Here is a 14,644-nt window from a genome sequence, read left to right on the forward strand (position 1 = left end):
GGCTCAGGTCATGATCCCAGGGTCCTGGGATCGAGCCCCACATCGGGCTCCCTGCTCCGCGGGAAGCCTGCTTCTCCCTCTCTCACTCCCCCTGCTTGTGTTCCCTCTCTCGCTGTGTCTTTGTCAAATAAATAAAATCTTTAAAAAAAAATCTATAGGAAAACAACGTTCTAACTTCTCCAAAAATAAATGGCATGAAAATTGCAGGCGGGGGAAAGACTGTTAGACATTAAAGGAGATGTAAGGTTTGCAGCCAAATGGAATGTGTGGACCTGGTTTGTATCCCGATTTCAACAAACTAATCCTTAAAAAGACAGTTTGAGACAGTTGAGTTTTGAACATAGGCTGCGTATTGCCTATATTAAATAAGTTTCATTTTATTAAGTGGTAATGTTTTAAAAAAAAACCTTTATCTGTTAGACTCTACAGAAGTATTTACAGGAGAAATAAGATGATGTCTGGTGTTTACTTTAAAATCCTAAAAAATAACATGGGGATAGAGTAACCAAAGATGGTCAAAAGTGTTGATAACTGTTGAAGAAAGTGATGAGAGTTCTTTTTACAGAACTGTCTTGTGACTTTTTTTGTTTTCATAATAAAAAGTTTAAATGAGAAAAACGTGTATTTTGACCCTGAAGTGAAAGTTCTAGCCATGAAGAGCACTGAATATATGGCTGAGAATAGACCACTTGACATCCTACTAATGAGCTTGCTGGTATTATCACTGCTGTGCAGAAATATTTTGTGTGACGTTTCATTTCTAATCTCCTATGAGCACCTTCCCGACAGCTGGTGACTTCAGTGTGTAAAGTCAGAACGTGGCATTTGTTGCCCGTTTTTCACCTAGCAGGCTGGAAAGACTTCCCGTCCCAGCGGGGATCTGATTGCATTCATTGTTTGCACTCTTTCCTTGAAGACTGAATGAAGATCGGGGAGATGGCTCGCTATTGCTCACCAGCTGTTTAGTCTGAGTCAAGCAGCATGTAGAGAAGGGTATCTGGGGGTCCGCCTCCCCCTGTGAAGAGCCACGTCCTTCTCTGCTGTTTACATAGTTCTCACCCTACTGCACCTTTGACCCTCTACGTGATGTGTCACAACGTAATCCTAAACCCCCAAAGGAAAACCTCTTGCAGCATGTATTTACCAAACACTATGTTTTAAAGCCCTTCTGCCCTATCTGCAACTCATGAATGCCAAAGTGCTGATTCATGGCATGCGAATGAGCTGCCTGACTCAGAGGAGAATGCCTTCTGGTGTCATGTACATGTCATAATAATTGCTTTTCTGTACTGTGTGTTGTTCATGATATGTGCGATCCAACCTTGTCATAGATCCATTTCGCCAACAGTTAATTCTACCTTCTCCTCAAGTATATTTATCTTCAGCTTTGTGACTTGTACCACTCTTTGCCACAAGGAGTACAACTTTGAGACCTCTATAATTTTGGTTTCTCCCTGCCTTTAGTGACAAAATTAATTACTTTTGAAGTCTAAGAATTACTCTGCACTTGTCTAGGAGAACTTGGTTGCTTTATTGGAAGTGACAATGGCATTGTTTGGGAGAGATACCAAAGCTGGGATGGCTGTGCTTGGCAGAGTTTCCATCCACTTGATCATCTGAAAACTAGGGCCAAATGGATTGCAAGACCAATAAAATCCAGCTTAGTATACAGCTCCTTACCATGCTTCCTCCCACCATCTCCTGTGTAAAATATTTATTTTTGAAGATTCAGTTTTTCTAGAGCATTCGGATGATCTACTGATGCCAAAGGTCCTTCACCATTTGAGGTTTATAACACTGCGTGTTGTATTTTCACCACATTTACATCTGAATCATTTTTGTGAATTCAAAGAGTAATGCTACATAATAGTATCAATAAAAATGCCAACTTAAATATAAATAATAATGCCCCTACTTTTGCAAATGTGTTATTTGTGACAGACTACATCAAACTAAAAGTTGAAGACCAACTTCACTGTTAATTTAATATGAGGTTTGCAGAGACAAAATGATAGAAGCTGGAAATTTCTAAATTTCAGATTTCTTAAAATCATAGTTGATCTTACATTTCAAATTTTTTTTTTTTTTTGGAATACATGTGAAAAAAAAATGCTTCATTGCTTTATCCTCTTGGAATGACCTGATTCCTTGTAGATCCTTGGGTCCCCTGGGTCCACCTGTAGAACCTGATCCATACTGTGAAGAACTGAACCTCAGAGAACCTGGAGACAGTATGTTCGTATGTAACATGTTTTCTTCCAGTGTCAGGGAGCCCTCTGTCCTTGTGAAGCCTGTTCATGTAGGATCGTGTTTCTCAAAGTGTAATTTGGGGAACCCTTGCATCAAGTCACGTGGGGAGCTTATGTAACACGTCCCAGGCTCCTGAGTAGACTCTGGGAGTGAGGCCTGGAAACCTGCATTTTTTTTTTTTTTTTTAAAGATTTTATTTATTTATTTGACAGAGAGAGACACAGCGAGAGAGGGAACACAAGCAGGGGGAGTGGGAGAGGGAGAAGCAGGCTTCCCTGCGGTGCAGGGAGCCCGATGTGGGGCTCGATCCCAGGACCCTGGGATCACGACCTGAGCCGAAGGCAGACGCTTAACGACTGAGCCACCCAGGCGCCCCTGGAAACCTGCATTTTTAAAAACCTGCCTGAGGGTATCCTGTACGAGTACAGTTGAAAGACTGCTTCAAGTTTATGCAGCATAGAATACACATGCCTGCTCCGTTGGGTTTATATGACACATTATTTTGTAATTTACAAGGCATGTTGTACCCTTCTCCTTTTTACCCTCAGGTCTGGTCCGCCATGTCTGTGACCTCTTCACTGAAACCGCCACACTGTGCTTGGACGTGGACAATAAGAACAACAACGAGATGGCAGCCGCGCTCCTCTTCTCCCTGCTCGATATTCTGCATGGCATGCTGACCTACACGTCCAGCGTCGTTCGACTGGCTCTGCAGGTACAGGGCCTTTCCTCCCATGTCTTAAACAACCCTACACCACGTCACCCTTCCCTTTTGTTCTCTCCTTTCCGATCTTTCTCTAATGTGTCTTTATTTTTGAAAAAGAACATATGATTCTATAGAGAGAGACAACGAGATAAGCCATCTTGGCGTGACCAATGTCAAGGACACATTCTGTGATCACACAATCTGAAAGGAAAGTAAGAGAGGCCTAAGGAAACACTTGCCAAGAGCTAGTTGGGGAAGTCTCCTGATGGAGGAGATCGTTTGCCTTACAGGCACCCTAGGGCCGGCCCCGCAGTGTGCCATCTTTCCTGTCTAGGGATGGTGCTCCAGTCCACCTCAACAGGATGAATTAACTTGCTACAGACAATGGATTGAGATTTTAGGCAAACACATACACACACACGTTTGTACACACTTATACATACATGTACAACATAAATTTTCTCATTTTCTATTATGACAAATAACATGGAATTACAAGACAGTTTTTGAGGACTAGAAGTGTGTTCAGTGGCTACTGGGAAAGTCAATTCACCCCAAACTATAACCTGAATTTACTTTGCATCATGCTGTAAGGAAGGAAGGGGATGCGGGTTTATTGAGTGCTTTCTGTGTTGGGTGTTAGGTGCCCGCACATGCCTATTTCATTTAACCAACTGAGTCTGCTGATACTTAGATTATGTGAAAGCATACAGCCAAGATGACTCATTGCTATATTTAAAATCCTGGTAAAATTGCAAGAGGTATATACATCTAATGGTAGCATCCTGGCTTGGAGAGATGCAGAAGCTCAAGTTGAAAACAAGCTGTTTGATACTTTGCCAGGAGTCATAGTAGCAGAGCCAAGAATGATTCCCTAGATTCTGGTTTATTCTCTGTTATTCTTCATTCTGATAAATGGTATCTTTTATCCCCAATTGAGCTGGTCAGTGTTTAGCTTGTCCAGTGTATTTTAATAAATGATTCCAAGATCCCCTTAGTAAACATGATAGTTAGTGTTTAACCCAAACTTGTAAAGCCGGTAGATGGAAGTGGCCTTCAAACTACCTGGTTGTTTTTATTTGCTCATCTATAAGAATTGCAAGCTAACAGAGCACTGTTAAGTACTTATGCAATCCTGAGTTACAAATTTCTCTTCACTTTTCCTCTCTTTCCTAGTGTTTTTTCAGAGAATGTTGTTTCTTATTTCAGTTTTGACAGTGGTTTTAGGTAATTCCTCAAGGCGCCATCGATAGGTACTCTTGCAAGATGCTTTGATGATATCAATCTGTAAAAGATTATGTTTTGTAGATTGTAGATAAAAAGGATCAGAAGTTTAAAAATTCCAGAACAATAGAAATCCTTTTATTACAAGTGATTTAGAGAGATATTCAAGGATTTTAAAAGAAAACTCCTTAATACAAAATATTTTATAATTCTTTTCTTTTTTTAAATTTTCTAGTGTACCGATAGATCACTGTGTCTTACTTTTTCATTTCTTGCACACCACTGTATATTTTACTGCTAACATCTTTCTAAATCTTCCCCTGTAATACCTGCCATGTATTGCTTTTGGCCTTGACTGCCGACTTTGATCTTCATATACCGTGTCAGTCTGACAGAGGTAGAGTCCTTGGAGACAGAATTAGGGGAAAGGGCTGGGAAAAGAAATTGCATGTGTATCAAAGACACATCCTCCTAGAACAGGGAGCTAGAAGTACTTTCCAAACCTAAGGTAACCTCTTCCATTTATAAACATGCTCCAGGGGCGCCTGGGTGGCTCATTTGGTTGAACGTCTGCCTTCGGTTCAGGTTATGATCCTAGAGTCCCGGGATTGATCCCCGCATAGAGCTCCCTGCTCATCAAAGAGTCTGTTTCTCCCGCTGCCCCTCACCCTACTCATGCCCTTTCTCTCTCGCTTTCTCTCAAATAAATAAATAAAATCTTGGGACGCCTGGATGGCTCAGTCAGTTAAGCATCTGCCTTCAGCTGGGGTTGTGATCTCGGGGTCCTGGGATCCAGCCCCATGTCAGGTTCTCTGCTCAGCAGGGAGCCTGCTTCTCCCTCCCCCTCTCCCTCTGGGTGCTTGCTGTCTCTCAAATAAATAAATTTAAAAATCTTTTAAAAAATAAAAAAATTAAAATTAAAAAAAATAAAATCTTAAAAAAATAAAGTAAAAAGAAAATATATAAACATGCTCCACCCTGGGGATTCTCCTGCATTCAAAACCTGATCTACTTTTAATAGGAATGACTGTCAAGCAGCAGAATTGAGGGTTGCCAGTGTTTAAATGATAAGTGCTTTGCTTTTCTTTTTCAGGGAGGAGAGTGATACGATGTAAGAATGTGTACTAGGGAGGCAGGGACCATGGGAAGGTGGGTGTTAGAATCAGGAGTTCAGTCCCTGCCCACAACGTGCCTTGTGATTCAAAATCGGTCCTGATTTAACCTGAGGGTTGTGTGGGAGAGATGTGGAAGCAAAGACAAGTACATGCTCCAGACTCACTCGTGTGGGATGGGCTTTGGATGCAAATCCTAGCCACACCACTTTCCACCTGTATGACCTTGGGCAAGCTTCTTCACCTGCCTAATATTGGTTTCCTCATATGCAGAGTAGAAATGATAAAAACTGCTCTGCTGGGTCATCGTATGACTTAAACAAGAGAAGAAGATACATGTGAGTAGATGTAAATAGGTAGTGCCTTGTATGTATATATATATATGTATATATGTATATATATATACATATGGCCCAGGGAAGGTAAGCACTAAATGGTCGCTGTATCATTAACAACGAGAAGAAGAGAAGTGCTCCCCTCACATTCCTGTTTACAGAAGGCTTCCTGTGGACCATGACTTCCTCAGGTCGTGTCCTGGCATGTAGGAGGCTGCTCAGGCCACGGCTCCTCACTGAACTGACTCCCGGCAGGCTTACGAAATAATTAATTTACGGTTTGTTTCTCTACTTATTAGCCCAGAACACGGCTGGGTACTGAGATTTCGGTAGGGATCTAGAGAGGGAAGGGTGTTAGCACTCGGGGAGCTCGCGGTTTCAGAAGGAAGACCGTCGCTACACGAATGGCGAGGAAATCATCATCCCATTGCATCTGTGAGCGCACAGCTGCTGTGAGGTGCAGGGTGCTGCAGGGTGAACGTGGGCGAAGAGAACCTAACTGAGTTTGGGGGGTCGGGAAGCCCAATTCAGTATTTAAATCCAGGTCCCCTGACCCCCCCCCCCGTCTGGGCCTTGACTATCATTTGTGAAGTGATGGGGGACCTTCATCCACTGCTCTTGTGATCGTGGGACCGTTAAACTGCTGTTTCTATGCAAACATGCTGGTGTTGCTGAAAGACTGGAATGTGGACACGAGTCTGTTGAAATGATCCAGTTTGATCCCTCTGTGGTGTTCCCTTTGCTCATGCCCATCGGCTACCCTCTGCCTGGTCGCCAAATGCAAGGGAGATTTTTCTACCATCGCTCATAATCCTCCCCATGCCTCTCCCTTCCGTGGCAAACCTCAGTGACATCTCGTTATCTGTGATGGGATCTTCTACTCATTGGTGAGACATTCAAGGCCTGGTATGATCCGGCCCCAGGGTGCCTTCCAGCCTTATCTACCAGGCCTCCATGCTGCCCACTCCCATGCCAAACAGTCGGCTCTCGGTCTTTCACTCCCATGCCTTTTCCTCCTGTGGTTCCCGGTCCCTGAAACACCGTTCTCCATACTCTTCCCTGTAGACCTCCTTCCCACCATGGAAATGACGAAGTCACATGTCATCTTCTCTTACTTTCCCCCACCACCCAAACTGTGTCCACCTCTACTTTCACACTCTACCTTCAGCACAGTTGTTTATAAACATGCTATCCTTTGGAGCAGGCGGTGCGACCCTACAGAGTGGGGACCGAATCGTGTCATCTGCGCATTGTGAGCACTCACGTGATGGTGATTGGGGAGCACAGTGAGTGCTGAACTGGTCTGGGTGCCACCATTGCGGGTTGTGCTCCATTGTGAGGACATCAGACAGTAGCTACCTGAGGAACTGACTGCTCTTGTTCTCTACAGCTGCCTTCCCTCCATGTTTATTTTTTTTTTCAATTTTTAAAAAATATTTTATTTATTAATTAGAGAGAGAGAGAGCATGAGTTGTGGGGGGAGGAGCAGAGGGAGAAGCACACTCCCCACTGAGTGGGGAACCTGACCTGGGGCTCTATCCCAGGACTCTGAGATTGTGACCTGAGCTGAAGGCAGATGCTTAACCAACCGAGCCACCCAGGTGCCCCACCTCTGTATTTATTTAACAAACCTCTCTTGAGTACCTACCTGCATGCACTAGATTCGTGTAGCAGTGCTAGATAGAATAGAACTGTATTTGCCTGGCCTTTTGTTTATTTTCATTTTTTTAACACTGTACTCCTTTATCTCATTTTGAGTAATGATCTGTTGTCATTTAATGTTAAAGATGGCTCATAAGTTGACATTCCCATGTTTTATATGTTTAAGACTATTAAGTTTATATTTCTACCCAGAGTCCTCCCAGGAAATCCACCCTTAGAGATCTAGCAGCTTTCTCCAAATAATCACTAGAACCCCCCCCCCCCCATTATCACCTCAAAGTCAACATGTCCAAAGCTCAACTCGGGATTTGCCTCCCCAGCAAGGCTGGCCACCTTCCTCCTGCTATGCATACTAGAAACCCGGGAGTCATCCTGAAAATTTTTCTTTTTTTCATGCTCCATATCTAATCTGTCCTCCAATAATGTAGATTTTACCTTAAATACCTAGTAAGTCCAGCCACTTCTCTCAAACCCTACTGCTGCCTCCCTGGTGCAGTCTACCATCTTCTCTTGCTTAGACCGTAACTGGCTGGGTCAAAAACACGGGATGGCTGGGAGTGAGGTCAGTTACCATACGGCCATGATGGGGGAAAGTGAATTGTAGACCAGAGGCAAGGGCAGAGGGCCTGAACGGAGAGGACAATAGCAGTGTCATAGCAGAAAAGAGAATCCTTGCTGTGGAAAGGGCCCTTTACGAAATGCAGACAGTGGGCCATGGATGTGGGTATCAAGAGGCTGCCTTTAGGGAGTGTGACATTAGGGAGCTGGAGATAGACTGAGAAAAGAGGTGAACTTGGGCCCATGAAATTGTTGCTCAGCTTCTGTTTTTCTTCCTGTGGGAAACCCTGCTGGGATCCCTCTGTGCACAGAGCTTCCATTGCAGTTCCATATTTTTGTAAGGAGAGGAGTTTCTATTGCATTCCAGGTGTGAAGTTCTTGGTTGCGCAGAGAGGCAGCATTCTCTTTCTGGAACCCATGGCAGCTTTGCAAGGAGGTAGTACCTGAATACTGGTGGGGAGGGTCCGGATGTTTCTTGGTAACAATAACAAATGGCTATGTGGATTTAGAGGCTATGGAGGACACTGGATGTCCTGGTGGGAGAGTCCTACAAGTGTGCACTTGCTTCTGTGGCCCCATCTGCTTGCTTCTGTGGGTTTGGCAAGGAAGCAGTGACATCATATCATGCCCCCTCTCAGTCCAGGTGCTGGTTTGCAAGACTGCCTTATCTTCCCCAAGAGAGAATCCATTTGCTCTAAAGGATAATGTGTTCATGTGAAAAGGCCAGTATTCTTTTTTTTTTTTTAAAGATTTTATTTACTTATTTGACAGAGAGAGACATATTGAGAGCAGAAACACAAGCAGGGGGAGTAGGAGAGGGAGAAGCAGGCTTCCCGCGGAGCAGGGAGCCCGATGTGGGACTCGATCCCAGGACCCTGGGATCATGACCTGAGCCGAAGGCAGACGCTTAACGACTGAGCCACCCAGGCGCCCCATTTTTTTTAAATTTATTTTTTTATTATTATGTTAATCACCATACATCACATCATTAGTTTTTGATGTAGTCTTCCATGATTCATTGTTTGCGTATAACACCCAGTGCTCCCATCTTGCACTGTGCTTCTGAAGGCGGAATCAACAGCCAAGAGTCAGAAGGGTTCAGACCTCTGGGGTAGTGCCGCACATTTGTTTTCTGGAGGAAATTCTACCTTTCTGGTAAAATCAGTTGGGAAGGCTGGAGGTGGGGGTGGGGAGGGGAGAGGGAAGCTCCATGCTACGATTATGGTGGTTCCCCTTGGCTATCGAGAGGTGCAAGTCCCTCTGAGCCAGAGAAAGCAGGCAGCTCAAGTTCTGTCCAGAAGGAACGGGGCCTTCATGAGAAGGGTCCTAGAGTCCAGGCTAATAACCCAAGACAGGCAGTCTGCAGCCTGCTCTGAAGGCTCTGGCAGAGGTCGGTCCGTACAAGAAGTTTGGTTTCTTCTGAGTGAAATTAAGAACAGCGAGGAAGTGTGTGAATGAAATGTGTATATACTGTAGCAAACACAACAGTCAGTGCCTTTTTTCAATATAAAATTATTCATCCCTTATAATAGAGATTAGACAGTCCCATAAAACTCCTGAGAGCAGACACACTTAAGAGTAGAGCCACTTGCTTCTCATTTTCTTTTTCCAATGCAACTTAAGCCTGTCCTTTCTCAGCAACTGAGACCTGTGTCTGAGGCCTGTCCATGCGCTGGTACGTTGGACCAATATTCTAGATGGTATTCAAGCATACGCATGCATACAGAGAAGGAAAGCAGAGCAGAATTATACGATGATGGTATGCATCAGATAATGTGCATAAAAATGCCCACGAGAAATGAGCATCTGTGATTTGGGGTCCGGCTTTGCCACTCATTGTCTGTGGGGCTTTCAACAAACTACTTCTCTGAACTTCAGTTTTCTCACCTGGAAGATGGGGGTAGCAGCACCCCAGATCAGCATGGTTGGAAAGAGAGAGTCCCCTTCCTAGTACGTGAACATCAACATCATTCTTTCAAGGACAGCCTTGGTCTTGCTCTATCTGTGGGCCGTCCAGGTGGGCCTCTGTAGCCTGAGCTGGTGGCGGTGGCACTGTGTGCGCTCCTTGTCCTGTTATAACAAGGCGTAACCTCTCCTCATGTCCTGTTATAACAAGGCATAACCTCTCCTCATGTCCTGTTATAACAAGGCGTAACCTCTCCTCAGGGGGCCACGGGGGATTGCTTCTTCAGCCCCCTTCCTCTCCTGGACTGAGCGGATCTGTCTCCTCTGGCCAAAGTGTCTAATCGCCAACCCCCCCCTTCCCTTGTCTCGTCCCTGCTCAAGGCGCAGAAGTCTGGCTCAGGAGGGGACACTCAGGCCGCCGAGGACCTGCTGCTGCTCAGCAAACCTCTGACAGACCTCATTAGCCTGCTCATTCCACTGGTAAGAGCTCACCTGTTGGTGTGTCTTTCAGAACACTGCTGAGGTGAAAGTTATTTTACTTGAATTTCATGATGCCTTGAATTTCTATACCACTTTAATTCTTTTCAAAGCTGGAACCAAGAGAAATTTCAGAAGATCATTTGGCCTAGAAACACTAAATTTCTCCTTTATTTTAAAACTAGATGGCTTATCACTCATTTCAATAGGTATTTAAGGCAGAATCTCAAAGCCGTCTTAATGGGAGGTAGAAAATTCGAGAAATGAATTCCAAGAAGGAAGAAGAAATGGTTATGGAGGCCAGTTCTCTCTCAAAAAGATGTTTTAGAGTTGTACTTGGCATGCAGGACTCCAAAGGAATGCAGAAGCAGGCATGCAGACCTAGAGCATACTCCCCTAAATCTCCGCAGAGATAGAAGGAAATAAGTAAAGTTAAGTGAAGACAAGTAAGATGACACAAGACCACCGAATAGATGGAAAGAGCCCTGCAGAAACTTGGAGTTTGGACCAACTAAACAATTTTACCCAAACTTGAAGGGGACCCAGTGCTTGACACATGATTCCTACAGAGCAGCCAGCCAGAGAGTGGGTTGATGAAATTCCATGAAGACTCCTGAAAACCTCTCCAGACTGGGGATCCCTGTAACCCTGGGAACTTAGGTCTGGTTCCTCACAGAGAGAGACCTTCAGTTCTCTCAAAGCTGCTAGGATTTGTCTTTTTCTGCTCTGTGGCTTTCAAGGGAAGGCAAATGCAGTTTGGATGAATAATTCCTTAGACTTAATTATATTTAGCAAATAAAGGTTTGGTTCAACGGGGTGAAAAAGAAAGAGGGGAAAATCCATCAGTTCTGGGTTACATTAAATAATGGCATGTGCGAAGTAGAGCAGTCACAAAAAAAAGTGGCAATGGGCTCACAATGAAGTAAGGGAACATCCCCCAACCCCAGGGAACAGTCCCAAACCCCAAAGTGGAAGGATATTTGGTGTAGAAAATCTATTGCATGAAGCTGTGTGGAAAACAGAACACTAGATGCTCTAGCTCAGAGTGTGGGGGCTGAACCCACATAGCCCGCTGTCTCTTAGTTTAAGGGCAGGAAACAGAGGAGAGACTAACACAAACTAGACTCTCTTATATAAGAGACTCAAAATGACATCAAATTAAAAAATCTATATGCATATATATAAATTGATGCAATATGTGACATATTGGACAATAATTATATTTACAGAGAAAGAGATTTAAAAAGACAGATGAAGATCTGTCTTAAGAAGGACAGACGGAGAGGTGCCTGGGTGGGTCAGTCTGTTGAGCATCTGACTCTTGGTTTCAGCTCAGGTCATGATCTCGGGGTCCTGGGATCGAGCCCTACTGTCGGGCTCTGTGCTCAGCGGGTTTAGTCTGCTTGTCCCTCTCCCTCCCCCTCTGCTCCTCCCCACACACACACTCTCTCAAATAAAATAAAATAAAATAAAATAAAATAAAATAAAATAAGGAAAGACAGATGCAGAATCCATTATAGGTAAAACTTCCAGGACACACTTTTCCACATCTATCTTATAGACCAGGTTTTGGTATTTGCCAGATTCTTAGATTTGCTTTCTTTTAATAGGTAAATTTATTCCAATTGGATTTATTGTTAAACTTCTCTTTGATCTTAATTTTATTCTTATTTTATATTTTCTTTCTAAATATTTTTTAATATTAAATGTAAGGTTTAATGTACAAAAAAACTTTTAACAGAACAAAGGAAATTCTACAATGATAAGGAATAAAATTCATAGGAGGACATAATAACTATGAACCTTTTTGTGTCAAATTTTAGAGCATAGAACTATTTAAACAAAGGACCAAAAACACACAGGAGGAAATCCAAAAAACACAGTAGTATTGAGAGATTTAACTCCTCTTTCTCATTGCTTTACAGACCAAGTAGATAAAAATAATGATGTAGAGCAGGGGTTGATAAACTATGGCCTGTGGGCTAACTCTAGCCCACTGCCTATTTGTAGTTTTTTTATTTTTTTATTTTATCATTTTTTAAAAGATTATTTATTTGAGAGGGAGAGAGTGTACGCTCCGAGGGGCAGAGGGAGAGGGGGAGAGAGAAAATCTCCAGCAGACTCCCCACTGAGCACAGAGCCTGTCGCAGGGCTGATCCCAGGACCCTGAGATCATGACCTGAGCTGAAGTCAAGAGTCGACGCTCAAGCAACTGAGCCACCCAGGTGCCACCCACCCCCGCACTGCCTATTTTTGTAAATAAAGTTTTATTGAATATAGCCACACAGACCATTTGTTTACATATTGTCTGTGGCTGCTTTTGTTCCTTGATAAGAGTTGAGGAGTTACAACACAGACCTTATAGCTCGCAAGTCTATATTATTTACTGTCTGGCTCTTCACAGAAAAAGTTTGCTGACCCCTATATAGAGGGTATAAATACTTTAATAAGATTGTACCCTGAAAACAGAAACTGCAGTTTTTCAGTTTTCAGAAACATCTTTAAAAAGTGGGCCATGCGGGGCACCTGGGTGGCTCAGTCATTAAGTGTCTGCCTTCGGCTCAGGTCGTGATACCGTGGTCCTGGGATCGAGCCCTGCATCGGGCTCCCTGCTCAGCGGAGAGCCTGCTTCTCCCTCTCCCACTCCCCCTGCTTGTGTTCCCTCTCTCGCTGTCTCTCTCTATCAAATAAATAAAAAGTCTAAAAAAAAAAAAAAAAAGTGGGCCATGCATTATGTTAAAAGGACATCAAAAATTCCAGTAAGTTGGAATTGTATAGTCCACATTCTTTAACCACAATACAGTTAAACTAGAAGGAAAGGTAAGAATAGAAGATGCACTGTTAGCAAATACAATCCATGACAGTAATCAAAGAACAAGTTTTCATTGTGATTATTTCAGTCTGGGCCCAATCAGAAGGGAGAAACCACACAGTGATTTAAATAGGAGAATTTTAATGTAAAACATCATTAGCCTTGAAAAAAGAGTAACCATAAGATTTACAAAGAACTCTCTAAGGTACCCTAAAACTGAGCGAGAGTACTCAAGGAAGGACAGACTTGATTGGGGGCATCCCTACACTGAGGCTGTAGGTCAGACCTTATTGGGGAAGGCAGCCCACAGGACAGTGGAGAAGTTTGCTGGGTTGCCTGGTCCAGAAGGGGTTCACTGTCCCCAGGAAAGCCACTGGAGGTGGGAGGACTGAGGTGCCCAGTATTCATATAGAGAGGACCACAGGAAACAAAGCTATGCAAGAGGCAGACGAGTAGGGGGAGTCAGGTGGCCAGTGTACATGGGAGGGCTGGAGTGCACAGTGTCCCTTGCGGAGGACAACAGGACCATAATCACAGGTCAGACTAAGGCTGAGGGTTGCTGAGGTGGCCACACATTCTGGGCCCATGGTTAGGTCGGATCTCCACCAGATGCCTCACATTCATGCCTCTGACCGACAGAAACAGCAGGAGAGCCTCTTCTTCCTGCACTGTGTCATCTGAGAGATTTTCCCCAGCTCTTTGAGACTCTGAACTCTTGTTACTAGTAACTTGATCACACTCATGTTCTAGTATATGGCCAGACGTCTGCCTAACCTGCGTGAGCTGTGTTGTGTGTATACACATTGATCACCAGAGTCACTGGTTTTAAAAATGGCCTGTGACGAGAACATTGCAATATATCTTCCCTGGAAAAGATTAACACACATTTATAGCTGTGTATAAAGTGAAGAAAAATAGTAATAAGGCAGTTTAGGACCTAAACTAGAGCACATACAGACCAAAGATAAATTTTATAGTGGTTGTTAAAAAATGTAATAGGTTACAGAATGAGGTGCTGGAATTGCTTTCCCATAGGGAGAAATAAACAGACTTTCAGTTTTCATCTGACTTGGATAATTTTGGAGGTATTTCACCTAAAGGCAGGTGGATGAACTTGTTAGCTTTTGAGGATTTTTCCAGATTATGGTCCTATGAAAGAAAATATATCCTTAAGAGAAGAGAAAACCTGTCAACCCCTAATTTATGCCCTATATTTTTACTATACACTGTAGTAGAATCATAGTGGAAGGTAGATAAAAGATAGTGATTCTTAGTCTGTTTTGAATGTAAACTGCTTTAAGAATCTGAGGATTCTAGACCCTCTTCCCAGAAAAATGTATAGACTCACATATATGCCAGGTTCTGTGTACAATTCACCGTTTCAGGGAGATCTTTGTTTGTTTGTTTTTCAATTGGCCAACATATAGTACATCGTTTTTGATGTAGTGTTCAATAATTCATCAGTTGCATACAACACCCAGTGCTCATCACATCACGTGCCCTCCTTAATGCCCATCACCCAGTTACCCCATTCCCCCACCCACCTCCCCTTCCGCAACCCTCAGTTTGTTTCCCAGAGTCAAGAGTCTGTCATGGTTTGTCC

General features: G+C 43.5%; 1 protein-coding gene across 4 annotated transcripts in view; it reads left to right on the top strand.

The window, feature by feature from the left end:
- The window catches only part of ULK4 (unc-51 like kinase 4), a 594,792-nt gene that overhangs the window by 413,371 nt on the left and 166,777 nt on the right, over positions 1–14,644 (top strand). For all 4 annotated transcript variants that reach the window (XM_078073211.1, XM_036080328.2, XM_078073222.1 and 1 more), the window contains 2 exons: positions 2,799–2,965; positions 10,134–10,232. In XM_078073211.1, coding sequence (XP_077929337.1) covers positions 2,799–2,965; positions 10,134–10,232 — 266 coding nt within the window. The remainder of the gene's footprint in view (positions 1–2,798; positions 2,966–10,133; positions 10,233–14,644) is intronic.

Source organism: Halichoerus grypus, chromosome 1, assembly GCF_964656455.1.
Source record: "Halichoerus grypus chromosome 1, mHalGry1.hap1.1, whole genome shotgun sequence".
In the NCBI taxonomy this organism is placed as follows: Eukaryota; Metazoa; Chordata; class Mammalia; order Carnivora; family Phocidae; genus Halichoerus; species Halichoerus grypus.